The 26,570-nt window shown below is 44.5% G+C and overlaps 1 protein-coding gene across 5 annotated transcripts in view; it reads left to right on the top strand.

Annotated features, from left to right (window-relative positions):
- Window positions 1-26,570, top strand: part of Scamp1 (secretory carrier membrane protein 1) — an 84,522-nt gene that overhangs the window by 45,924 nt on the left and 12,028 nt on the right. For all 5 annotated transcript variants that reach the window (NM_001346609.1, NM_029153.1, XM_030247117.1 and 2 more), the window contains 4 exons: window positions 6,728-6,826; window positions 7,728-7,836; window positions 10,066-10,194; window positions 14,854-15,013. In NM_001346609.1, the coding sequence (NP_001333538.1) occupies window positions 6,749-6,826; window positions 7,728-7,836; window positions 10,066-10,194; window positions 14,854-15,013 (476 nt within the window). In that variant the 5' untranslated portion in view covers window positions 6,728-6,748. The remainder of the gene's footprint in view (window positions 1-6,727; window positions 6,827-7,727; window positions 7,837-10,065; window positions 10,195-14,853; window positions 15,014-26,570) is intronic.

Below are 26,570 nucleotides of genomic sequence, written 5' to 3'. Positions count from 1 at the left end.
TAGTCCATCTTTCGTGTGGCCGTCCTCCCTTCCTGGTGTCCTGGCAGCTCTTAAAGATGCTGGCTGCTCCCTGACCAGTGAATCAGTGAGCCTGTGTGTGTGTGTGTGTGTGTGTGTGTGTGTGTGTGTATAGATTATGCTGACATATTTCTAGTGTGTCTGTGCAGAGGAACTTGGGTGGTGGAAAGAGTTCTTGTCACAGGGAGTTGTTTCTGCTCAGTTGCCTAGGCGAGCCACCCCTTGCCTCTGTGGTACCCTCTGTGGATGCCAGTCACCCTGAGAATACTGTGCCCGTGTGGTCCTCTTACCTGCTGCCTGGAGGGTTTGTTTTTTCCTCGATATGGTTTAATGGCTTTGAGGCTCCTCTTCAGTGGGCTAGCACCACAGCATTTTACAAAGCTTAGCCACCTGGGCACTGTCCTTCTTGTCTTCACCTTCACACCTTCCTGTCTTGGCTGCAGAGAGCGTCCTCTTTCTCTTCAGTTCCCAGTCCAGAAGCTTGGGGATCTCTATTGTGCTTCAGCTACAGTGGGGTTTGCTCTCTTCTTGGGATTTCCAGAGAGTTAATCCTTTAAACTGACTGCCATTGACTCCTCCCCCACCCCCTACTCCCACCCCGCACCCCTGCTTTAGAAGTTGGCTCTTTTGTGTTTCCATCTTACAGGAAGGTAGCAGTAGATGATGATATTAGGTTTTTAATCCATTTTAAAAAACCTGTTTCACTTGGTGTATTTAAGCCATTGACATTCAAAAAAATTATGGAGATGGATTTATGTCTCCCATATTTATACTGTTTCCTGTCTGTTCCCGTATTTTTGTTTGATTTTTGGGTTCTTATTCAGTTTCTTGTGTACACCTGTTTTCTCTTCTTTAACACATCAGTTATGTTTCTTGTTTTTACTTTTTAGAGTTGCAAATGCACATAAATCCAAGTGCATCCCAGTCAGTCCCCTGCCTCTGCATCCGTGAATTCCCCGTGGGCCCCCCGAGCCGTGCATCCCTCTGTCCTTCATCTCACTCATTTGTGTGTGCATATAAGCACAGGCATGCCTGAGGTGTGTGCGTATGGTGCCCTAGTGAGAGATGCTGCCGGTGGCAGTTCAGACCAGCCGTATTCTGCTGCTCAGTTGATGATGTGAAAAATATGTTTTTGTTGTCCCCTACATCCTCTCCTCAGATCTTCCTTTTTCATAGATTGTGACCCACAGTCTTCCCCTTCTTTTCGGAGGCAAATATAAGAGCATCTTGGTCTGTGTGAGAAGTCCTTATAGTCTTCACCTTCAAGAAATAGTTTCAAGGATACAGATATCCAAGCTGGTGGCTTTATTGTCTTTTGTATTTATTATTTTTGACTTCACTTTCTTTGGTCTCTGAGAAGTCAGATATACTTTTTTTTTTCTATGTTTTTGTACCCCGTGAATGCCAGTTCTTGCAGGTGCCCAATAGAAGGCACCATCAGATCTTCTGGAACTGGGACTAGAACTAGAGACAGTTGTGAGCCACTACAAGTGCTTCCCCCCGCCCCACCCCCAGGGTTTCTCTGTCCTGGATGTCCTGGAACTTGCTCTGTAGACCAGGCTGGCCTGGAACTCAGAAACTCAGAAACTCTGCCTCTGCCTCCTGAGTGCTGAGAGAAAAGGTGTGCACCACCATTGCTGGCTACCAGCTCAGCAGGTCCCCGTCCCCCCCCACCCCGTAGTTTTTTTGTTTTGTTTTGTTTTGGTTTTTGTTTTGGTTTTTCGAGACAGGGTTTCTCTGTGTAGCCCTGGCTGTCCTGGAATTCACTCTGTAAACCAGGCTGGCCTTGAACTCAGAAATCCGCCTGCCTCTGCCTCCCGAGTGCTGGGATTAAAGGCGTTCGCCACCACGCCCGGCTCAGTTTGTTTATTCTTTAACCTCTTGTAGAGATACATTACACACGCCTTATCCTTAGAACTGGAAACTCAAGTCCTATTTACTGTTGCTGCTGCTTGTTCTTCTTCCTTCTTCCTCCTCCTCCTTTTCATTTTACCTTTTTTAACAGAATGAAACCAGGAACCTTTAGAACAGCCTGTTACCTGTCCCTCTTATCTTGTTCTGTGTGTCTTGTATCGAGTACAGCACACTAGCCCCACTCACATTGGCTGTGTCTTCTGCTTGGAATGGTCCTCCCTCATGAAACTATCTATACTCAGCCTGCACCTGTGACCCCTTCAATCCATGGTTCTGCTGTTCTGAGATGCTCTGTGTTGTGATGTGTGGTGTCTTCCCTAACTAAGTCACAAGCTCCATTATGTATCTGTGGCCAATGGAGTAACCAGTGACTGGTAAATATGTGGGTGAAGGTACATGATCTTGTATGTCGGTCTGTGCACACCTACCGTTTGCACCCCTACTGTGTGCAGCTCCTGGCCTGCACACCTCTTCTCTGCTACTATGCAGCTCCTCTAAATGCTTATACTAATCTTTAATAGCCTTGTTTTAGTATGGTTATTGATTGAAATAATTCTATTTGTCCTGGTTCTTAGCTAGCGTATATGTCTCTTTGTCCTTAGAACCAAGGGACTCCAGGTAAGCAGAGTTACAGCCAGCTGTTGCCTGTGAAGAGTCAAATCTAAAACGTTCCAGGTTCCTTGGGGGCACGCCATAGTGGCAATAGAAGCTGCTCCAGGAAGTTCTCCTTGTTTGCTTGTGTAAGGATTACCCGAGGAGGCGGTTCAACATGTTACCCAGTTAAATGTACCTTCCCTCTTTTTCAACCTCTGGGTTGTCTCTGGTTAGGCCTAGAGTACATTTTCTAAGTATCTGAGGTTTCTGAAGGCAGACCATATGACGAATGCACAGGAGAACATTCCACAGACCCTGAGCACAAGAGAACATGGGGCGCTTTGGGGTGAGATGTTTAAAGTACAGAGGTACACAGGGAAGAAGAGCACGCAGCGTTGTTAGCCCATGCTGATTGTTCATGCCAGTGGATTTCATTATGCCATGCACATAATATACGGACATGAGGCACTTCGCATGTGTGTCTCCCTCCCTGTCAACAGCGGGGAGTGACTGAGGCTCATGAGCCCAGGCTTGGGTGCAGGCATTTGTGGAGTCCACAGAATCCACAGCTGAGTACGACTGATACTGGCTTTTCTCTCCCAGCACAGCTCCCACCAGCACTGGGAGCTCCTAGGAGGGAGGCAGCTTCCAGCCCAGTCACAGCTTGATTTGTTATATCCTGTGACCAAGGTTTGTGGCATCATCCACAAGAGGGTCTTATCACCAAGAAGGATGTAAATTTTTATGTGACATAGACAGTCCCTAGATCTCTCATGCCTACAAGGAAGGGAATGTGAATGTCCTTGTGTGTGTAATGTCCTTAGAGTTTCCAGTGAGCAGAACACTTTTATATTATAGGACAGTCAACCTGCAATTATGTGACTAGGGTTATTATAATGTCCTTAAGTCTACTGAGGCAATATGATCATTCTTTAATTTTTACTGGTTGGTTCTAGTTGAGCTTTCTAAATCACCACAGAATATGCAAATATTGTGTGCTAAACTCTCTTAAAGTATTGAAAAATCTTGGCCTCCAGCTTTGCCACCCCACTGGCCTCATGGAGGGAAGGCTTTGCCCTTGCCATGGGTCTGAGGCACTGGGTCCTTACGGTGGCTGTGTCTTAGGCTCCACACCCATTCCCTCACGATTCCCCTCGTGCCCACCCCACCCCGCCCTTTACACATCACTTCAGGCAGTTTGACTTCCCAAGACATTTGAAGACCAGTGTGATAAGTTTTAACCATCAGTACCCTAGTTAAGCTTTTACTAACCTCATATTTATTTATTTATTTATTTATTTATTTATTTATTTTTAAAGATTTATTTATTTATTATATGTAAGTACACTGTAGCTGTCTTCAAACACTCCATAAGAGGGCGTCAGATCTTGTTACAGATGGTTGTGAGCCACCATGTGGTTGCTGGGATTTGAACTCTGGACCTTCGGAAGAGCAGTCGGGTGCTCTTACCCACTGAGCCATCTCACCAGCCCTAACCTCATATTTATTAAACAACTTTGTTTTGTTTTTGATTATGCTTGTGTATCCAGATTTTAAACAGTTATTTTAATTTTGATCTTGGCCAAGGGTGGCTTGTTTCTTTATCTGCCTAAATCATGCCGCGGTTACGTTCTAGAGCTCTCTGTGAGAATTCTCTGAAGCGCCATCTTAAGGCGTACTCCTTTCCCTCGGCCAGGGAAGCATGGGAGTCTCTGTAATGAAAATTATCCCTGGGGCTTTTTGTTTGTATGAGCAGTATGAATTATGGTCCATATTTCCCCTTGGTAGGCTTGTGACCATGGATTTTCAGGGATTTTTTCCCTCCCTCCTCCTGTGTTGAGGAATCAGGACAGTACATGTAAGGATCCCTCCCCATCATTCCTGGATGGTGTTTTCTTCTCCACGTTCCCTGAGGGTATTGTTTTCAGTGAGTCCTGGTTCTCTGCAAGGTTACTGCCTTGTTTTGTGTCCTTTAAACCCCAGTGACCTGGAGAATGGCAGCCATCAGAGCGCTTCTTTCTCGGACTTACAGTTCTTCTGCCCTTCTGCCCATCCAGAATTTCTTAGCTTAACTATGTACTTGGCATATTATTTAAATGGATACTGAACTAGCACTTTTAGATACTGTATACTATGGCTCTCTACAAATACAGGCCTGCCACATGGCTGAAATATCAATCTCGGTCTGGGGAGGGAGTCAGCGGTTAAGAGCACTTGCTGTTGAATCACGAGGACCAGGGTTTGGATCCCAGCACCTGTGTGGTAGCCACAATGACTGTAACTGCACTTTGGGAGCTCTGCACCATCTCTGGCCTGCATGGGCACTCACACACTTGTGCATAGACACTCACATACACACACAAGAGTAGTTTATGGTTTAGTGCTCTTATATCGGAGGTGAAGATGCTGGGGAGTTAGGAACCTTTGTCATAGGGATCAGGCAAAAGGTCTTTCGGCAGAGTTGCGCCTGGCTGTGGTCACCCCGAGTCCTTTAGTTGAAGAAGCACTTGGGACCTAAAGCTGGGTAGATTTCGTTAGCATCTGCAAGTGGAAAGAAGATGTGAATGGAGGGATGCGGAGAGGTCTGCACATCCCTAGTGTTTGTGAGCAGTACCGTCTTGCAGCCTTCTATCCTGCCGCTACAGACTCACTCCATTCAGCACTGCTTGGTGTTTACGGCAGCAGAGGCTGATAGCCTTAGCTGATTGAGTTCCGGGTGACTGTATGTTCTCCTGAGGTGTCTGCCAGTCCTCGCTTGCTGTCAAGCTCATGTTCGGAGCTTGCTTGTATGTCTTGTTATGTATTTAGTTCAGATGAGCCTCAGGCTTGTGGGTCTCTTGAGCCCTGGGATTTCATATACTGTTTTTGTTCTGTTCTCTTTCAAGAGAATGTGTCACTCTGTAGGACACTCTAGCTCCAACTTCACTCTGTAGATTGGGCCAGCCTTCAATCTGCAGTAGTTTTTCCTCTCCAGAGCTGGGAATCCAGGCATGTGCTATGACACTTGGTCCCAGCTTGGTTCTACTTTTTTTTTTGTTTTTTTGTTTTTTGGTTTTTTTGTTTTTTGGTTTTTTGGTTTTTTTTTTTTTTTTTTTTTTTTTTTTTTGATTTTTCAAGACAGGGTTTCTCTGTATAGCCCTGGCTGTCCTGGAACTCACTTTGTAGACCAGGCTGGCCTCAAACTCAGAAATCCGCCTGCCTCTGCCTCCCAAGTGCTGGGATTAAAGGTGTGTGCCACCACACCCGGCCTTGGTTCTACTTTAAAGTAATATGGCAGAGTAAGGCAGTGCGTGCATGCCTTTAGCCCCAGGACCTGGGAGGCAGGTGTGGGCAGTGCGCTTCAGCCAGGAGAGCCTGTCTGAAAAACAAACACAAAACCATACTGTAGGATGTGTCTTTTGGGGGAGGTAAACAACATGGGAATATATATGTAGAATCCCTTTGATGGTAGTTTGCTGTATAGAATATATATGTAAAATCCCTTTGATGGTAGTTTGCTGTATAGATCTGTTCTCATTTGGAAAATTTGCCCCCTATTTCATTTAGCATTTTTAAGTTTCTTGGACAGTGTTAACTCATTCTCCTTGATGTTTGCACTATGTATGTCATGGTTTGCTCATCCTCAGAGATAGACTTACAACCGTCTGCCTGTCTTTTAGTGCTGCAGCCTCCTTTAGAGATGGTTGGTACTCACTGGCAAGGCGGAACTGGTAGTGATGTTGTGCCACAGACTTCTAATCAAACTTTTTCAGGCTGTCAACATGTGTTGAAGAGGGAAGAGTTGACTGTAAACTTGAGTATCTCCCCGTGTCTGTCTGTCTGTCTGTCTGTCTCTGTCTCTTCCTTCCTTTCATCTCATTATGTTCTCAGGCTGTTCCTGGGCTTTTGGCCTCCTGCCTTAGCCTCCCAGGTACCGGCAGATGACTGCATACCCACTCCGCTCTGCTGTGTAAAAACTTTGTCCATGGCATCTGTTTTACTGTAGAGAAGGAACTTGCAGTTTTTTACATGGGGTACTGCTCAGCGTTGTAAAACTGAGACTCGTGTTAGAAAGCAGTGACACAGAAAGAAGCACTTTACAGAGCAGCTGAGAGGACGTGGGGATGGGCAGGGCTTGGGGTTTGCTTTCTAGTGCCATGATAGTTGTGAAGTAAGTTAAGGCTGGGTCTTTGTGTTGTATAATCGTCTCTAACCTTTATAGCCTCCACCAGGCAGTGTGAAAATGCCTAATGTACCCAACACCCAGCCAGCAATAATGAAGCCAACAGAGGAACATCCAGCTTACACACAGATCACAAAGGTTAGTGCCTGTCAACGGTGTAGACTGGTTCATGTGTGATCTCACTGTGCAGTTTATACGGTGAACTTTGTATTGCCTTTGGTGCCAATGGATAATGCTCTACAGTAACGACACTAGAATAATAAGTATACTGGGTTAATGCCCCTACAGTAACGATACTAGAATAGTAAGTATGCTGGGTGAGAACTCAGTGCCTACCTGGTGGGCAGCGTGAGGACTAGGGGCTGGCAGCTGTGCAGGAGAAACAGGCAAATGGACTCCTGGCATCCTGACATGCAGTTGGGAATGCCTGGCACCCTGTGACAGTTGGAGCTCAGCATGGCTGATGCACACCCTGTCACCTCAGCATCCTAGAACATTGCAGGTATCTTAAACTCTTCTCGCATTTGTCCTTCATTCCATCCATCCCTCCTCAACTGTTCCTGCCTGCACTCCCACTCTCATTTAGGCACAGCGTTACTAGACCCTGGCTGCTCTGTCCTAAAGGGCTCATTTTCCAATGGCATGTAGCTGTGTGCACTGAGAGCAGGTGCCCTCAGAGGCTGCAGTTACAGGTGACTGCCTGATGTGGGTGCTGGGAACTTGTCTGCAAGAACAGCACACATACTCTAAATTGCTGAGCTGGCCGTCTGCTCCCAGACTCTGGTTCTGAACGAGAGCTGTTGTTTTGGTTTGTTTGTTTTTCCCATCCTGTGGCCTCGGTATTGTCCCTGAAGGCTTCCATAACTAAAAGAGCAAAATGAATCAAATATCTCACTAATATTTTCCAAAGCTATAGTTTTCAGTGAATCCCTGTTTTGAAAGTACATTTACTGTTTCTCTCGTGGTATAAAGGTAGGCACGCAGATGTTGGAATATTTCGATGGTCAGCTAACCTGTGTGTGTTGGCCATTTTGTTTAGGAACATGCCTTGGCTCAAGCTGAACTGCTCAAGCGCCAAGAAGAGCTGGAGAGAAAAGCTGCAGAGTTGGATCGTCGTGAGCGCGAGATGCAGAACCTGAGCCAGCATGGTAGTATCCGGAGAGTGGGATGGGTGTCTGTCCACGCTCTTCGTCACTGGCGTGTGACAGAGCGCTGCCCTGGTTTCTGACTCTAGCAAAGAGGTCAGACACAGCAGATTGCTTACTTGATACCTGCAGCTCTCTGATCTTGCCTGATAGCTACAGTCTTTTGATAGATTAGAAGAGCCTTGGCTCTCTCTCCGAGAAAGTGAGACAGATCTGATAAGTGTGCTTCATCCCAAGCCAGCGAGCCTTTGATTCTCCACTTGGCTCTCTTGAATCTTTTCTTTCTTTCTTTAAAGAAGAGCTGGGACTTAAAAGAAAGATCTTAGTGTAGGCTTAAGCATGAGGGGGAAGAGAAAGAGGCCTCAGAAGAAAGGAAGGTACAACTGAAAGCATTGGTGTGGGCTTCTCAGTAGCTCCCTTGAATCATTGAGTGTCCCCCACCTTGGACTCTTCCTTGTTCACGTTTATTGGTTGTATCCTCACAGGTACACCATACTTGTCAGAAAATGCTCAGAACGTGTTAGTGTGATTACTTGCTGTGCAATCTGTTTAGGCTCTGAGTGCTAAAGATAACTCTAAAAGAATCTGTGAGGGAGAGTTAGCAGCCTCAGTAGAGGTATAAGCAGGGTCAGGGAAGGCAGGCGTTGTTAGGGTGGCTGGAATGGGGGTAACCCTAAACAAGGACTGCAATAGTTATGCCCAGTTCCTCACTTCTCCTAGAGTGCCGGGACAAGTTTACCTGGTCATTTTCTTGCTTCCACTGTCACAGATGCCTCTATAGGAGATACAATGATAACATGTCTTACATTCTTTATGCTCACTGACACTAATTATTTCTCTGAGTATGAAAGATGTTTCAGTAAAGATAGTAACAAAGAGACAAGACAGTTAATAGTTACAGTTTGCAGTATGTTGGCACCCTGTAGTACTTTCTACCTGTAATCCATGTTAAAATTTCAGCACCACACTGAGAAGTTACTTTGTGAAGAAATGAAGTTTCTACTTTGTAAGACCACCCAGCCAGCAAGTGGCTTGACAACTTCTGGTTTCAGAGTCTCCACTCTTCATTGCTCTTCTTGGCTACTTCTTACATGATGTATCATGTGTATTCCCTGAGGACCAATCCAGGGACTCATGCTAGACAAGTGCTCTACCATGGAGCTGTATTCCTGGTCCCCCCAAATTTTACTACTATAACTAGTGTCACTGAGGACATATGCTAAGGAGAATAAGCGACAGGTCATACTTTTCTTTTTGGAAAATGTTCAGATAGGTAAAAATATATATAATTGAATTTGAAAAGCTATATAGTATATTTAGTAATAGAAAATGACTTTTACCAGCACTCAGGAGCAGAGGCATGCAGATCTCTGTGAGTTTGAGGCCAGCCTGGTCTACACAGTGAGTTCCAGGACAGCCAGGACTACACAGAGAAACCCTGTCTCAAAAAAACAAGCAAGCAAACACAAAGAGGAAGAGATAGAAGAGGAGGAAGAGGAAGAAGAAAATAGAAAATGACTTTTAGTTGTTCTTTTACTTACATTTTTGTCTGAATTTGTGCTTTACGGTTACATTTTGCTCTTACCTCCGTTTCCCAAGTCTTGCTGCCAGTCTCTGTTTATTCAGACACAGCCCCTCCTCCCACCTCACTGGGGTCTCTCCAGCCCTTAGGCTGCTGGAATCCCCCGTGCCTTCACACAACAGACTGTCCTAGGTTTTCTCACAGTGTTCTGATTTTCTTAGATAACTTTTTTTTTTGGTCAGTCTTTGAAGTGTCCAGATCTGATCCTTTAGCCAGTCTTGTATTGCTAAGAGCCTTGTCTTCCCTCTGCAGATCAGTTAGGAATGTGACAGAATTGAAGAGACCCACGACACAAGGAGAAAACAGAAGCTTAAGAATTAATGACCCTCCTCACAGAGAGCCAGGCTCTCAGCCTTTGAAATAACTCTGTTTTAGGCAGTTCTTAGGGTTTGTCTCTGGATTCTCCTGTACAGAAACAGTATGATATGGCACTGGGAAATTATTTCACCATTTATTGTTTCTTTAAAAAAAAAAAGGTTTCTGAGGAAAAAAGTTAAAAATGAAAGCTTGGCTTTCAAAGTTGTAAGAGACAAGCACTGTAGTGTTTCATATGCCATCTACCAAAACATGACCTTTACTTAGAACCAAAGTAGAATAAGGAGTAAGGAGAGAATGTGTTTGTTGGAATAACTTTTTTTTTTCACTTACAGGGAGAAAAAATAATTGGCCTCCTCTTCCTAGCAATTTTCCCGTGGGACCTTGTTTCTATCAAGACTTTTCTGTTGACATTCCTGTAGAATTCCAGAAGACGGTGAAGCTTATGTACTACCTATGGATGTGTGAGTATACAGCACTTCTGCTTATAAAACACAGATACATATGTAAACGCATCGTGAGTTCATATTTCCATTAGTAGTAGATACCTTTTAGGAAATGCTATATTAAAATGCATATTAAATGTCCTTTCATATAGAACTTAATAGTCATAGCTTCAGAGTGAACAGTATATTTAGATTAAAAAAAAACATTGTGTAAGTTTTTGGCTGAGGAAAGCCCACACATCAAACACCAGCACTGACTCGGTGAAAGGCAACTTGTCTGTCACATGGGAGGATTTCCCAGAGATCTTTTTCCTTTGAAGAATATTTTCTAGGCATGACTTGCTTTGGCAAAATTATGCATCCCATTTCTAATACAAAGGAGTACCATTTAGAGTCTATTAAATGTGGGCATTCTGGCTGTTTTTAGGAAGAGTCCGAAGCTACTGTGATGTGAACTGTAACTTTAAAAGTTGCTTTGGGCATAGCTTACCTTTCATCTTTAAGTGGCCGTGAATACTTTTATTCTTGAAATTGCTTTATATGGGACAGTTTAATCAACAAATCAGAGTTTGTTTTCAGCTGGGATGTTTGTGATCTTTGAGTATAACTACAACTCTGAAACGTGAAATGTGTCAGGCAGCTAAAGGTTTGCTGTGTATACACAGACGCCCACTTAGTCCCTGATTTGTGTCCCAAACAGTCTCAGCCCTATTTGGAGAGTCTGTCAGGAGAGCGGGTGACAGTGTGGTCCCTCATCTGCTGGGCAGATGGGGCAGTGGGTAATCTGTAGGTGCATCTGCTGGGCATCTGCTGGGCAGATGGGGCAGTGGGTAATCTGTAGGTGCGTCTGCTGGGCAGACGGGGCAGTGGGTAATCTGTAGGTGCGTCTGCTGGGCAGATGGGGCAGTGGGTAATCTGTAGGTGCGTTCCTTCCAAAGAAAGTGTGTGGGTTTTACTGGGTGATTAGTGAGACTTTAGTGTCCAGCTTCTCTCAAGTGGATATTATCATTTTCTTCAAACTCATTCTTCATTGCTGGCCTATGAAAAACAATTGTTTATGGACATTACTTTTGTTATAGTTTTAAAAAGAACATTTGTTCCCATAGTCAATAAAATTACCGTGGATATTACTTCAGGGTTGTTTGTTTGTTTGGTTTTTTGTTTTGTTTTGTTTTGTTTTTTGAGATAGGGTCTCTTTATGAAGTCTTGGCTGTCTGGGAACTGGTTTCATAGGCCAGGCTGGCCTTGAACATAGCAATCCATCAATGTCTGTTCCCTGAGAGCTGGGATCAAAGGCATGCAGCACCACACCCAGCTGGCTATAACTTTCAAACTTTTAGTTTCTTGTTGAAATTTTGCCTTGGTATCAGTAGTATTCTGTATGTTTCATACTTCTATATGTGCACACTAGCCAATTCCTGTGTTTTAATTATTTCTGTGTGTCATATATGTATTTGTATTTTTTGTATATGAATTTTAAAAATAGACATAGTATTTTAGGCATAAGTTATTTAACTTAATTTTTTATGGTAAAGAGGTAGAAAGAAAACTCTACAATAGATTTAATAAATGGAAGTTGATTAGGAAAGATGGCTAATGTTAATGTAACTGCTAACGCTGATGGTTTCAGAGCAGGTGTGCTGGGCCTTGAGAGTGCACAGCTTTCAGAGTATCTCAGAGTCGTGCAGGTAGTTGTAGGTTTTCCCAGTCTCACTCGTAATTTGCAATCTTTTTTGAAACAGGACTCAATATTTTCGTTAGGGTTCTGTCTCCAGGAAGCATCGCTTGGAGTGAAGTACTAGCAGCTCAGGAAGGGCAGACACTGTGGGAGTGTGGTACCTTCTAAAGTACCAACCTGGGAGCATTTCGGGGCTGACTGAAGCTGTGCTATTCATTTATTCATTCATTCATTCATAGTGATTGGTAGCATTTGTTGGAGATGGATTTCATGCCCCAGCCACATCCTCCAGTAGGTATTACGTTACTTAGTCTTAGAGAAGCCAAAGCTTTGACAGTCTGGGGTAGTTGTTTGGCATTGTCCAAATGGGCCAACATTATATAACTGTGTAACAAGGTATCCCGATAGCGTGGTTCTTAAGCCCAGGGTTAGAGTCAACTACGGTATGCCATCTACAGAGTACCAAGATGAAGAAGTGATTTCCATTTAGTGAATACAATGAAGATGTGCTTCAATGATCCCTTAATGGAAGCAGATAATGGAAGCCGCAGTTGAACCATAGCAACTAGAACTATCACTGTGAAGTGATAGTTAACCTTTCTGAATGTGCTTTTGAATTTAAGAAAAAAAATGAAAAGCAAACTGTGGACCCCAGCCACCAGGTAGCGAAGGAGGACTGCTGCTTGGAACCTCTCCTTTTGTGTTTTGGAGTTCAAGAATCACATGGTACTGGCAGTTGCAAATTCAGGCTCACTGATCCTGGCTTTGAGACCCTCATAATGTGAATAAATCTCTCACATAAAAAAGTGTAGCTTCTCTTATAAATCTGTGAACATGACTGGAACACTTGTGTAGTGTTGGCCTGTCCTCAGCCTCTGACAGCATCGACACATTGAGATCCACAGCACAGATGGCAGAGTGTACATACTTAGCGTTGTGTCTACATCTGACCCTACACTGGCGGACAGTCAGTCGCACCCCCAGGTACCTGGGCAGCCTGGCTTTTGTACAGTTGATGACTTGCTGATCATGGTTATTTTAAAAAACATCTAGAAAAAATTTGACATATTACAAAAGGTTATTGATCTTTCCTGTACTCTGAAGTTTTGTGGACTTTAAAATATGTATATACAGACATACATGGTCTTTATTTTCTGTAAGTAAAATAGAAAACTTTAAAAAGTTATCCTTTTAAAGATTAAAATTTAAGTTAGAATGTGCTAACATTAAAGAACAACAAAAACTTTAAGACAACCAGAAGTCCTTTAGAACTACAAAATAATTTCCGATTTCACAGAATTTCAGTTATGTTTTTAAAGTCTTAGAACTCTTTTATTTTGAGGAAAAAGGATTTTGAGTCATTTGATGAGGAAGCCAGCTTTCCTGAGAATATAAACTCCCAGTAGGAATTGAGTGATTAGTAGTTTTCTGTGATGGAAGGGAATGGGATTTTTTTTTTTTTTTCGAGACAGGGTTTCTCTGTGTAGCCCTGGCTGTCCTGGAACTCACTCTGTAGATCAGGCTGGCCTTGAACTCAGAAATCCGCCTGCCTCTGCCTCCCAAGTGCTTGATTAAAGGCGTGCGCCACCACTGCCTGGCTGGGAATAGAATTTAACATAAATGCCCTTAAAGGCTGCAATAGCTTTGCATTCAGGCTCCAGAGCCCCTTTACCATAGTTAATTTGTTTAGTGTTCAGATAAGAACGCATCAAAGTGTGGTGTAATCCCAGCACTCGGGAGGCAGAGGCAGGTGGATTTCTGAGTTCGAGGCCAGCCTGGTCTTTGTAGTTCCAGGACAGCCAGGGCTATACAGAGAAACCCAGTGTGGAAAATCCAAAAAAAAAAAAAAAAAAAAAACCCCAAAACAAAACAAACAAACAAACAAACAAACAAAAAACGCATCAAGGTACCAGAATGAGTGGTTTTATCCTGCTCCATAAATTTTTAAATTTTGATTTGTGAAGAGATTTTAAAATTAGTTTTTAATGTATATTGAGTTTGTAGTAATCTTTTTTTTTAAATCTTAGTCATAGTTGGTTGATATTTTTATTTAATAATATGCACTTTACAGAATTTTAATTTTATGGTAATTTATTTTTCCTAATAAAATTCTACCCCATGAATGCTTATTTTTGCAGACTCACTTATAACTGAATGGGGCAGAGAAGATGGTTCAGGGGTTAGGAGCCCTTGCTGTTTTTGTAGAGGCCCCAGAACTCTCAGCACCCACATGGTAATTCAGAGCATTTGTATCTGTGGAGATACAGTGTCCTCTTCTGGCCTCTGCAGGCCCTGCATACACATGCTGCATGTACATACATGCAGGCAAACACCCAGATGCATACAATGAAAATAAGTGTGAACAGCACTTACAGTGAGTGTGGCTCTTGAGGGGTCACAGCACTGCTGGGTGCTACACTGGGGGTGTGGCTTGTTAGGGAGTCATTGCTGGCGACATGTGAGTGTTGCCCATAGCTGTGAAGCAAAGGGAGGCCCTGCCGCGGCCTAGACTTCACCGTGTTACAGCCTAGTGGGGATGAAGTGAACAACTGGAACCCCCTCTCACTCACGAGGATGACATAGTCCGCACAGAGCAGCACAGACAGGACCCTGCTGCTGTGTGTTCATTACAATCCATTGAGACCCCCAAGAGACGCCAGCTCCTGGGCCCGCGTGCTTCTGTGCTTGAGCAGGCACTGCGTGCCCTCTTGGGCCCTGGCTCAAGAAGTTCCCGGCCTTTTTTCTTCTCAGGAACGCAAGCCTCGGGGTTGGGCTTAGCTGTGTAGCTGCCTCTTAGGAGACTCGGGCAGCAGGGCGTTTGTCTAAACTGCTCCACTGTGTGCGGCGCCTTCCAAGCTGTGTAAGAAGCAGCAGTGTCAAAGAACACGCAGGGGAAGCCTGGGGGAACACGCTTGCTCTGAGGAAGTGTGTTTTCCTATGTAATTCTGTGGACTGTGTAACTCTAATGCAAACATTCTGTCTGTCTTACGATCCCACAGTCCATGCAGTGACCCTGTTTCTGAACATCTTCGGATGCTTGGCCTGGTTTTGTGTTGATTCCTCGAGAGCAGTCGACTTTGGGCTGAGCATCCTGTGGTTCCTGCTCTTCACTCCCTGCTCCTTTGTCTGTTGGTACAGACCGCTGTACGGGGCCTTCAGGTAACGTGTATGTGCGTGCGTGCGTGCGTGCGTGCGTGCGTGCGTGCGTGCGTGCGTCATAGTTGTGCTTAAAACTCGATCTCAGCACAAGGAGGCTGAAATAGGAGGATTGCTGCAGGGCAGCCTGGGCCAGACCCTGCCATAGACAAACTCTCCAGGAAATGGATAATCTGTATTGTATGTACCTCAAAGGGAAAGTTGGCGTATTTTCATTAATATTTTTATCATTATCAGGGCCAGTGAGATGGCTCAATGGATAAAGGCGCCTGCTGCCAAATATGGTGATCTGATTTCGATACCCAGGTCCACATGGTCAATGGGGGGAACTGCAGGTTCTCCTCTGACTGCCACATGTACCCTGTGGCAAGCCTGCCTCCTTCCCCAGTAAATAAACACAAGCATAATACAAGGTTAACATTTTATTATACTATAACATACTTCCTAAAAGTCTAATACAGAATACAGACAGGGCAGTGGTGGCTCATGCCTTTGATCCCAGCACTTGGGAGGCAGAGGCAAGTGGATTTCTGAGTTCGAGGCCAGCCTGGTCTACAGAGTGAGTTCTAGGACAGCCTGGGCTACACAGAGAGAAATCCTGTCTCGAAAAACCAAAAAAAAAAAAAAAAAAAAAAGTCTAATACAGCTTGCCTGCATATCCGTTGGACTGTAAAATTCATAAGCATTGTTTTTCTTGAAAATCACACATGGAAATTAATGAAAGAAAATTCACATTCTTAGATCCTAACATGTAACACTGGATGGCATGCATTACACATGACTTTAGGAGAGCTTTGCTGTTTACTCTCTGTCCCCTACATGTCTAAATGAATTATGGCTGGTGATTACAGCCTTCATCGTAAGATCGTCTAGGTGGGAAGAACACACAAAGCACTTTACTAGGCAGCTTGGTAAATCCTTTCTGTGCGCATTCATCTTCATTCACGGGGGATTCTGGCTTTGTGAGGAGAACATGGAACTTGGTCAGATGCCTCGGGCATGGCCGCTTCTCCTGAGCCCAGGGCTCCGGATGATCCCGTGCAGTGTCGCTTCTCTCATTTCCTCCAGATGGCTTCTCTTAACCATTCTGCCTTCTTCCTGTTGCCTTAGTAACCAGCTGCAGTTTCTGGAATCGTGAGAGCGAAGGTGGGGTGGCGGCCATGTCTTGTTTCGAGTATTAGGGGACAAAGCACCATCCGTGCTGTTCGTTGCAGACCTTGGTTGACATATTGGCTGGCTTGGGATGGAAACTCTTCCTCTATCCTTAGCGTGATGGGAACTGTGATCTTGAGTGGTGCTGGAGCTTTCGAGATACTTATCTGCCTCTGTTGCCATGGTCACGTGGTTGCTTGCGTTTTATCTAAACTGCCTTGTGTTTGTGAGGCTCACGGTCCATCCCTCACCTCCCTTCCCGTGGCCTGTGAGCCTCTCTAGGAGCCGTAGCCAGGGGTCATCTTTGTGACGTGGCTCATCTTACTTGAAATGCCCTGCCCAGGTATAGACTTCCGCCTATAGGTTCTGAGAAAGTTAATTGAATCAATCTTTGATTATTTCTTTCTGCTTTGCTATATATCTTTTAAATAAAACTAATGCTAATATAATAGAAAAAAATTTCCCTCTCATTTTTTCTATCCCTTTGTTTTTTCTGTGTATAAAGTAGGAAACTTTTTTTAACTTATTTTCAAACTATCAGGATGACATAGTTTTGAACAGCAGCACTGGGCACTCGCAGACAGTGGGACAGAGCCTTCAGTGTGAGCTGTTCCCAGGTCCCCTGCATTCTGTGTGAGCTGGTTCCTGGCTCCAGAAGTTCAGATGTAAGTTGGTCAGGTTTTAAGAGAAAAAGTTCCTGGGAGATAAAATTGGCAGAATCAATTTGAACAGATTAAAAAAAATTTTACACATATTAAGGAGAGAATTAGTGATCAAGTACTGATAGGTAAATATAAAAACCATCATCAAAAGATAACTTCTAAATCCAGGGAAGCAGAAATGCAAGCTAGGAATCCTGGTAACAGTGTATCCTTTATGCCTCCGCTGTGACTGTTCAGGAATCGCATGGGCTAACAAGTGAGCAGGACCCTTGGTAACTCACGGTTATGTGGGTATCTACAGGGATGTGGGCAGAAGTGAGCAGGACCCTTGGTAACTCACAGTTATGTGGGTATCTACAGAGATGTGGGCAGAAGTGAGCAGGACCCCTGGTAACTCACAGGTATGTGGGTATCTACAGGGATGTGGGCAGAAGTGAGCAGGACCCCTGGTAACTCACAGGTATGTGGGTATCTACAGGGATGTGGGCAGAAGTGAGCAGGACCCCTGGTAACTCACAGTTATGTGGGTATCTACAGGGATGTGGGCAGAAGTGAGCAGGACCCCTGGTAACTCACAAGTTATGTGGGTATCTACTGGGACATGGGCAGAAGCAGAGAAGATTTGAAAGAAAAGCCAGGTCTTACCTCATCACAGTGTCTGTAATCCTAGAAAGCAGCAGGGTAAGCTATGCAGGGTGTGGCTACCAGTGACCAGTGAGGTGACCTGGCACCTGGGAACTGCACTTATGGGGACCTGTGATGAGGGCCAGGAGACTACGGCTTCTGCAGAATTCCCTTGTGGCATTATATAATGTTCAATAGTGTATATTAACTTTATGTGACAAAGAACCCAACGAGCTTTAAAGTACAGGTTGAAGACCACAGTTAAGGGCACAGCAGCACCTGCAGTGAGGAAGGCTGTAGCAGGGCTGCCTCGTGGCAGTGTTCCCTGGTTCATTGCCAGGATCTCCACCTTCCTCCTCCCCTTCAAAGACCATCAAAAGAGCCTTCTCTAGCTCCTCCCTCAGCTGCTGCTCTACACACCCAGCTATCCCTTCCCTACAACTCTTCAGTCACACACACACAAAAAAAAACCTTTGAATTTCTAAGCCAAGTTTCTGCTTTCATTTTTTTTCTACTTCCGATATTGAAGATCCTTTAAAAAATACTCTTTGTTCCTGGCTGCCACAGGCTTAGTCACTTCATTTCTGCCCTGTCTCCAGCTTAGACTGCTTCTTGATTTCCTATTTTCTTATTTCCTATATTCTGCCTCCTCTGTTAATGTAAAAACCTCTTTACAGGGCAGGACCCCATATGATCTTCTAAGGTTTGAGGGTATCTACAACAGAAAAGGTCCCTGTAATGTGCTACACTCTGTGCCTCCATGATCTCTGTCCTCCCTGGAGGATGGATTGGAAGCTGCTTGTGTGTCCCCACACTCTGCACCAGCCCAACACAGACCTCTTTCTTCCTGGCCAGTGTGTTGGCTTTTGCAGAATAGTCACAAAACCTACTGGAGCAACATGATCAAGTTTGCCTACCCTCAGCTGGCATAGAACGTTGTAATAACACCAAATATATTAGTTAAACAGCTATTCAAGAGATAAAGTAGTAGTAAATATTCCAATATAAGTTAAGCTAGTATGTGTGTGGGTCTCTGAGTACCTGGATCCATTGCCAAATAACAACAGTAATAAGGTAGGAACAGACAGAAGCTCCGAGCCTCTAAGCTGATGGAATGTGTTCGTACTCTGGTCCAAATGATGTTTACAAAGGTTGTAGAGCCGGGCAGTGGTGGCGCACGCCTTTAATCCCAGCACTTGGGAGACAGAGGCAGGCAGATTTCTGAGTTCGAGGCCAGCCTGGTCTACAGAGTGAGTTCCAGGACAGCCAGGGCTACATAGAGAAACCCTGTCTCGAAAAAACAAACAAAACAAACAAACAAAGTTGTAGATCCTAAAGACTGTCAAGGACTAAGTGACGTATAAGCTGTCTGTAGTATATGCACATACATATGTGACAGAGGACATAATTTTATTTCTGTTGGAGGTCAGATATAAAACTGGAGGGTCAGTGTAGTGGCTATTCCTGGTTGTCAACTTGACAATATTTGGAATGAACTACAATCCGGAATTGGAAGGCTCACCAGTGACCCTTATCTGGAGGCTTGGAGATCCTTATCTGGATCTTGGTTTGAAGATCTTGAGCCATAGTGGCTATGGATTCCAGAAGATTGAATCTCCGAGTTTAAGGAACACACCTTTAATCTGGGCTATGCCTTTCATCTGGGATTAAAGGTGTGGTGGAACACACCTTTAATCTGGGCTCCACCTTCTGCTGGAGACAATATAAGGACATTGGAAGAAGGGAGTCTAGCTCTTGCTCCTGCTCCTTCGCCTGCTTGCTGCGTGAGACTGAGTAACTGCTAGATCCTTGGACTTCCATTCACAGCTGTGACTGAACGATTGTTGGGAATTGAGCTGCCGACTGTAAGTCATCAATAAATTCCTTTATTATCTAGAGACTATCCATAAGTTCTGTGACTCTAGAGAACCCTGACTAATACAGAAGTTGGTACCAGGAGTGGTTCTAGAGTAACAGAAGTACAAGGATGAATCTTTTAAAATACTGGAATTGGCTTGTTGATCCACCAGCACTTTCAACTATTGAAACCTCTCCAGATTCTCTCCCTCCTGGGAGCTCAGAGAATTTTGAAGACCCATGGTTGAAACTATATTCCGAACTTAAAGAAGCTAATGCCCTTGATTTTCTTAATGAATTAGGTGATTCAGTGCACAAAGCTTTCTACAAGATGGGGAAAAAATCGAAAAATGATTTTACTGGCTGGCTGCTCTTAGTATCTGTGGAAAAAATGATGAATGAAAGGAAGGAGTTGTGTGATAAAATCGAAAGGCTCCAGACACAAGTAAACGATCTAAAAGTTGCTAAGTGTGTCCTTGAGGAGAATCTTCTCTCTTGTAGCAATAGAGCTCAAGTTGCAGAAAATCAAACAGAAACTCTCATTGTAAGGTTGGCTGAACTACAGAGAAAATTCAAGTCTCAGCCTCAGAGTGTGTCGACAGTTAAAGTAAGGGCTCTAATTGGCAAAGAATGGGATCCTACAACATGGGACGGGGATGTGTGGGAAGACCATGTTGAAGCTGAGAATTTTGAATCCTCAGATTCTCAAGAGTTTGCCCCACCTGAGGAAGTAGTACCCTCAGCCCCACCTCTTGAAATAATGCCTTCCCCACATGAGGAAATTAATTTTGCAGAGTCTGCTCACGGCCCACCAATAGTTTCTTCTAGACCTGTAACCAGACTCAAAGCAAAACAGGCTCCTAGAGGGGAGGTAGAAAGTATAGTCCATGAGGAAATTCGCTACACTACTAAGGAGCTTAATGAGTTTGCTAATTCATTCAAGCAGAAACCTGGTGAATATGTGTGGGAATGGATTTTAAGGGTGTGGGATAAGGGTGGAAGGAACATAAAACTAGAGCAGGCTGAGTTTATTGACATGGGTCCTCTGAGTAGAGATTCTAGGTTTAATACGGAAGCTCGCATAGTTAAAAAAGGTGTCAAAAGTTTGTTTGAATGGTTGGCTGAGGTGTTTATCAAAAGATGGCCTACTGGAAATGACTTGGAGATGCCTGATATTCCGTGGCTTAGTGTTGATGAAGGGATTTTAAGACTTAGGGAAATTGCAATGCTAGAGTGGATATATTGTGTAAAGCATAATTGTCCACAATGGGAAGGTCCAGAAGATATGCCTTTCACCAGCTCTATAAGACGCAAATTGGTGAGAGGGGCACCAGCACATTTGAAGGGTTTTGTTCTTTCCCTTTTCCTTGTGCCAGATCTTAGCATTGGAGATGCTTCTGCTCAATTAGATGAATTAAATTCACTGGGTTTAGTTGGATCCCGAGGTAACAAGGGCCAGGTGGCAGCATTGAATCACCGGAGACAAGGTGATCCTAGTTATTATAATGGACAGCGTAGACAAAAGAATGTTTATAATAACATACCCAGTAATGGTCAGCACAGGAGAGGTGAAATTTATAATGGCATGACTCGCTTGGACCTTTGGTACTGGCTAATCAATCATGGTGTTTCCAGGAATGAAATACATAGGAAGCCTACTGCATATTTGTTTGATCTGTATAAGCAGAAAAATTCTCAAACAAATGAAAGAAAGGCTACATTAGATCGTGGTAAACAGCAATCTCGGCCAGTGAATCAATTTCCAGACTTGAGACAGTTTGCAGATCCGGAACCCCTTGAATGAAGGGGTGGCCAGGTTCCTCTGAGGAAGGATCTTGATAAGACACTCAAAGGTTTTGCTGTTACCCTTTCTCCAGTTCTTCCCCAGAGGGACCTACGGCCTTTTACAAGGGTAACTGTACACTGGGGAAAAGGAAATAATCAGACTTTTCGGGGTCTGCTGGATACTGGTTCTGAGTTGACACTGATCCCAGGGGATCCCAAGAAACATTGTGGCCCTCCAGTTAAAGTAGGGGCTTATGGAGGGCAGGTGATTAATGGAGTTTTGACTGATGTCCGACTCACAGTAGGTCCAGTAGGTCCCCGGACACATCCTGTGGTGATTTCCCCAGTTCCAGAATGTATAATTGGGATAGATATACTCAGAAATTGGCAGAATTCTCATATTGGTTCCCTGAACTGTAGAGTGAGGGCTATTATGGTTGGAAAGGCCAAATGGAAGCCTTTAGAGTTGCCTCTGCCAAAGAAAATAGTGAATCAAAAACAGTATCGTATTCCTGGAGGAATTGCAGAAATTACTGCCACTATCAAGGACTTGAAAGATGCAGGGGTGGTGGTTCCCACCACATCTCCATTTAACTCTCCTATCTGGCCAGTGCAGAAAACAGATGGATCATGGAGAATGACAGTTGATTACCGAAAACTAAATCAGGTAGTAACTCCAATTGCAGCTGCTGTACCAGATGTAGTTTCCTTACTTGAGCAAATTAACACATCTCCTGGCACCTGGTATGCGGCTATTGATCTGGCAAATGCCTTCTTCTCAGTACCTGTCCATAAGGACCACCAGAAGCAATTTGCTTTCAGTTGGCAAGGCCAACAGTATACCTTCACAGTTTTGCCTCAAGGATATATTAACTCTCCTGCCCTGTGTCATAATTTAGTTAGAAGGGATCTTGATCGTTTGGATCTTCCACAAAATATCACATTGGTGCACTATATTGATGACATTATGCTGATTGGACCAAGTGAGCAGGAAGTAGCAACCACTTTGGACTCATTGGTAACACATATGCGTATCAGAGGATGGGAAATAAATCCAACCAAAATTCAAGGACCATCTACCTCAGTGAAATTCTTAGGAGTCCAGTGGTGTGGGGCATGCAGAGATATTCCTTCTAAGGTGAAAGATAAGTTATTGCACCTGGCCCCTCCTACAACCAAGAAAGAAGCACAACGTTTAGTGGGCCTATTTGGATTCTGGAGACAACACATCCCTCACTTGGGTGTGTTACTTAGGCCTATTTACCAAGTGACTCGGAAAGCTGCTAGCTTTGTGTGGGGCCTGGAACAGGAGAAGGCCCTTCAACAGGTCCAGGCTGCTGTGCAGGCTGCTCTACCACTTGGACCATATGACCCAGCAGACCCGATGGTACTTGAGGTATCTGTGGCTGATAGAGATGCTGTTTGGAGCCTCTGGCAGGCCCCTGTAGGTGAATCACAGAAAAGACCTTTGGGATTTTGGAGCAAAGCTCTACCATCATCTGCAGACAACTATTCTCCCTTTGAAAAACAGCTCTTGGCCTGCTATTGGGCCTTAGTGGAAACTGAACGTCTGACAATAGGACACCAAGTCACTATGCGACCTGAACTACCCATCATGAGCTGGGTACTATCAGACCCTGCAAGTCATAAAGTGGGACGTGCACAGCAGCAGTCTATTATCAAATGGAAGTGGTATATACGTGATCGGGCCAGAGCAGGTCCTGAAGGCACAAGCAAGTTACATGAAGAAGTTGCTCAAATGCCTATGGTTTCTACTCCTGTTACAATGCCATCTGCTGCCAAGCATGCACCTATAGCCTCATGGGGTGTTCCCTATGATCAACTGACCGAAGAGGAGAAGACTAGAGCCTGGTTTACTGATGGCTCTGCTCGTTATGCAGGCACCACCCAGAAGTGGACAGCTGCAGCATTACAACCCCTTTCTGGGACAACCTTGAAAGACACAGGTGAAGGGAAATCTTCACAGTGGGCAGAACTTCGGGCAGTACACATAGTATTACAGTTTGTTTGTAAGAAGAAGTGGCCAGATGTACAATTATTCACTGACTCATGGGCTGTAGCCAATGGATTGGCTGGATGGTCAGGGACTTGGAAAGATCACAATTGGAAAATTGGTGAGAAAGACATCTGGGGAAGAAGTATGTGGATAGATCTCTCCAAATGGGCAAAGGATGTGAAGATATTTGTGTCCCATGTAAATGCTCACCAAAAGGTGACTTCAGCCGAGGAGGAGTTCAATAATCAAGTGGATAAGATGACCCGTTCTGTGGACAGTCAGCCTCTCTCCCCAGCCATCCCTGTCATTGCTCAATGGGCACATGAACAAAGTGGTCATGGTGGTCGAGATGGAGGTTATGCTTGGGCTCAGCAACACGGGCTTCCACTCACCAAAGCTGACCTGGCTACAGCTGCTGCTGATTGCCAGATCTGCCAACAGCAGAAACCAACACTGAGCCCCAGATATGGCACCATTCCTCGAGGTGACCAGCCAGCAACCTGGTGGCAGGTTGACTACATTGGACCACTTCCTTCATGGAAAGGACAGCGTTTTGTTCTTACTGGAGTAGATACTTATTCTGGTTATGGATTTGCCTTTCCTGCACGTAATGCCTCTGCTAAAACCACCATTCACGGACTGACAGAATGCCTTATCTATCGTCATGGTATTCCACACAGTATTGCTTCTGACCAAGGAACTCATTTCACAGCCAGAGAAGTACGACAGTGGGCCCACGATCATGGAATTCACTGGTCTTACCACGTTCCCCACCATCCTGAAGCAGCTGGTCTGATAGAAAGATGGAATGGCCTTTTGAAGACGCAGTTACAGCGCCAATTAGGTGGTAACAGCTTGGAAGGCTGGGGTAGAGTTCTTCAGAAGGCAGTATATGCTTTGAATCAGCGCTCGATATATGGTACAGTTTCACCCATAGCCAGGATTCATGGGTCCAGGAATCAAGGGGTGGAAAAAGGAATAGTTCCACTTACTATCACTCCTAGTGACCCTCTAGGAAAATTTTTGCTTCCTGTCCCCATAACTCTAGGTTCTGCTGGCCTAGAAGTTTTGGCTCCAGAGAGGGGAGTGCTCCTACCAGGAGCTACAACAAACATTTCATTGAACTGGAAGCTCAGACTTCCCCCTGGTCATTTTGGGCTTCTAATGCCCTTACACCAACAGGCTAAAAAAGGAATAACAGTGTTAGGAGGGGTGATAGATCCAGATTACCATGGGGAAATTGGATTACCTCTTCACAATGGTGGTAAGCAAGATTATGTCTGGAGTGTAGGAGATCCCTTAGGGCGTCTCTTAGTACTACCATGTCCTGTGATTAAAGTCAATGGAAACTACAACAGCCTAATCCAAGCAGGATGACAAAGGACACAGACCCATCAGGAATGAAGGTATGGGTCAATCCTCCAGGAAAAGAGCCAAGACCTGCTGAGGTGCTGGCTGAAGGAGAAGGAAATACAGAATGGGTAGTAGAGGAAGGTAGTTATGAATACCAATTAAGGCCACATAACCAGTTGCAGAAACGAGGATTATAAAGTAATATGAATGCCCCATTGTAAATTTACAAATGCGTTTGCAATTGTACGAGGAATAGTTATATCATGTTAGGCGTATTTACAACCTTGTTATTGTTTCATGTGAACATGAGATATTATTTGTGTCAAGTTGACAAGGGGTGGATTGTAGTGGCTATTCCTGGTTGTCAACTTGACAATATTTGGAATGAACTACAATCCGGAATTGGAAGGCTCACCAGTGACCCTTATCTGGAGGCTTGGAGATCCTTATCTGGATCTTGGTTTGAAGATCTTGAGCCATAGTGGCTATGGATTCCAGAAGATTGAATCTCCGAGTTTAAGGAACACACCTTTAATCTGGGCTATGCCTTTCATCTGGGATTAAAGGTGTGGTGGAACACACCTTTAATCTGGGCTCCACCTTCTGCTGGAGACAATATAAGGACATTGGAAGAAGGGAGTCTAGCTCTTGCTCCTGCTCCTTCGCCTGCTTGCTGCGTGAGACTGAGTAACTGCTAGATCCTTGGACTTCCATTCACAGCTGTGACTGAACGATTGTTGGGAATTGAGCTGCCGACTGTAAGTCATCAATAAATTCCTTTATTATCTAGAGACTATCCATAAGTTCTGTGACTCTAGAGAACCCTGACTAATACAGTCAGCCTACCATGCACTAGGCCCTGAGTTCCATCTATAGAACAACAAATAACAGCACCAGCCATGGGTACATGAGCGGTAACTGATGTAGTGGAAATGGAAACTCAACTTAGCAATGGAAGAAATAAAGGCCAACTGTGCGGTGCTCGGCAGGAGGATCCTCAGAGAATCCCAGGCTCCATGGAAGTACCAGGCACAGCTGCTAGGCGATGTAGGCAGGTGTGGCGGTGGGGACTGAGTTCAGTTTTCCTGCAGCGTGTGGACCACAGGATCCTCTGGCCTTCCGCACAGGCTGCAATCCTGAAGCCAGGGCACTCTGCTGAAAACAGGGAAATTTCACTGATCTCTGAGAACCCCAGCACTCGTAAATCAGCCCCGTGTGGCAAGATGAATATCAGTGTGAAACACTTTGAGGACAATAGAGGAGAATATGTGGTACATGTGTATACCCTGAAGAGAAGAACCTACTGCCAGAGCAGAGACTCGCCTTCTCAGGGCAGAGGATAAGAAAGCTCTGGAATAGGTGGGCAGGGGGACGGACGTTGGCTTTTCACAGAGGCAGGTGGGAAGGTCGTCGGATGCTGTGAAAGCAGGAAGGGAACTGTAAGGAACTGAAGATTTTCTCTTACATGTGTTTTCCTATCTGCTGGAGTCTGGGCTTGAGTTTTAGCAAGCAAAACGATTTGGGCCTTGGAAATGACAGTGCTGAACAGGATAAATTTAGGTCAATTAAAAATGGTGCCAGATTTGAAAAGATCCTATTCCACAATCAAGTGGATGGAGCTTCTTCCAAGGTTAATGCAAGGTTAGCTTTTCTCAAATGTCTTACTATGTGGCCCGGGCTGGCCTTGAACTTGGTGTCCTCTTGCTTCAGCCTCCTGAGTACTGTTTATGGGCATGTGTCTCAACACGGGACTTACAGGTTGCTTTTATATTAGAAATCTCACCACATTATAATCTAAAATTTAACAACAGAACGACTATCTTAACTAATATAGTAAAAACATGTGACAGAAATCCAGTGTCTTTTTAGGTTAGGAGAGTGAGTAAAGTTAGAAGTAGAAGCGCGGTTTCTTCCCACTGCAGAGGAAGTGTACTGCCAACGCCTGGAGCGCATAGCCAGGCGCTGTGTGCAAGGCTGAGAGAGCTTTCTGTCTAAGGTCAGGAAATTCACAACATTTCTGGCCAGTATAATTAGGTAAGAAAGAAAAGCATCCAGGTCTGAAAAGAAGCAAAACTGTATTTATAGATCCATAATCATCTCTGTAGAAAAT

Source organism: Mus musculus, chromosome 13 (genome assembly GCF_000001635.26).
Source record: "Mus musculus strain C57BL/6J chromosome 13, GRCm38.p6 C57BL/6J".
Classification (NCBI taxonomy): domain Eukaryota; kingdom Metazoa; phylum Chordata; class Mammalia; order Rodentia; family Muridae; genus Mus; species Mus musculus.
Note: the sequence above shows the minus strand (reverse complement) of the source record. Positions and strands in the feature narration are given on the sequence as shown.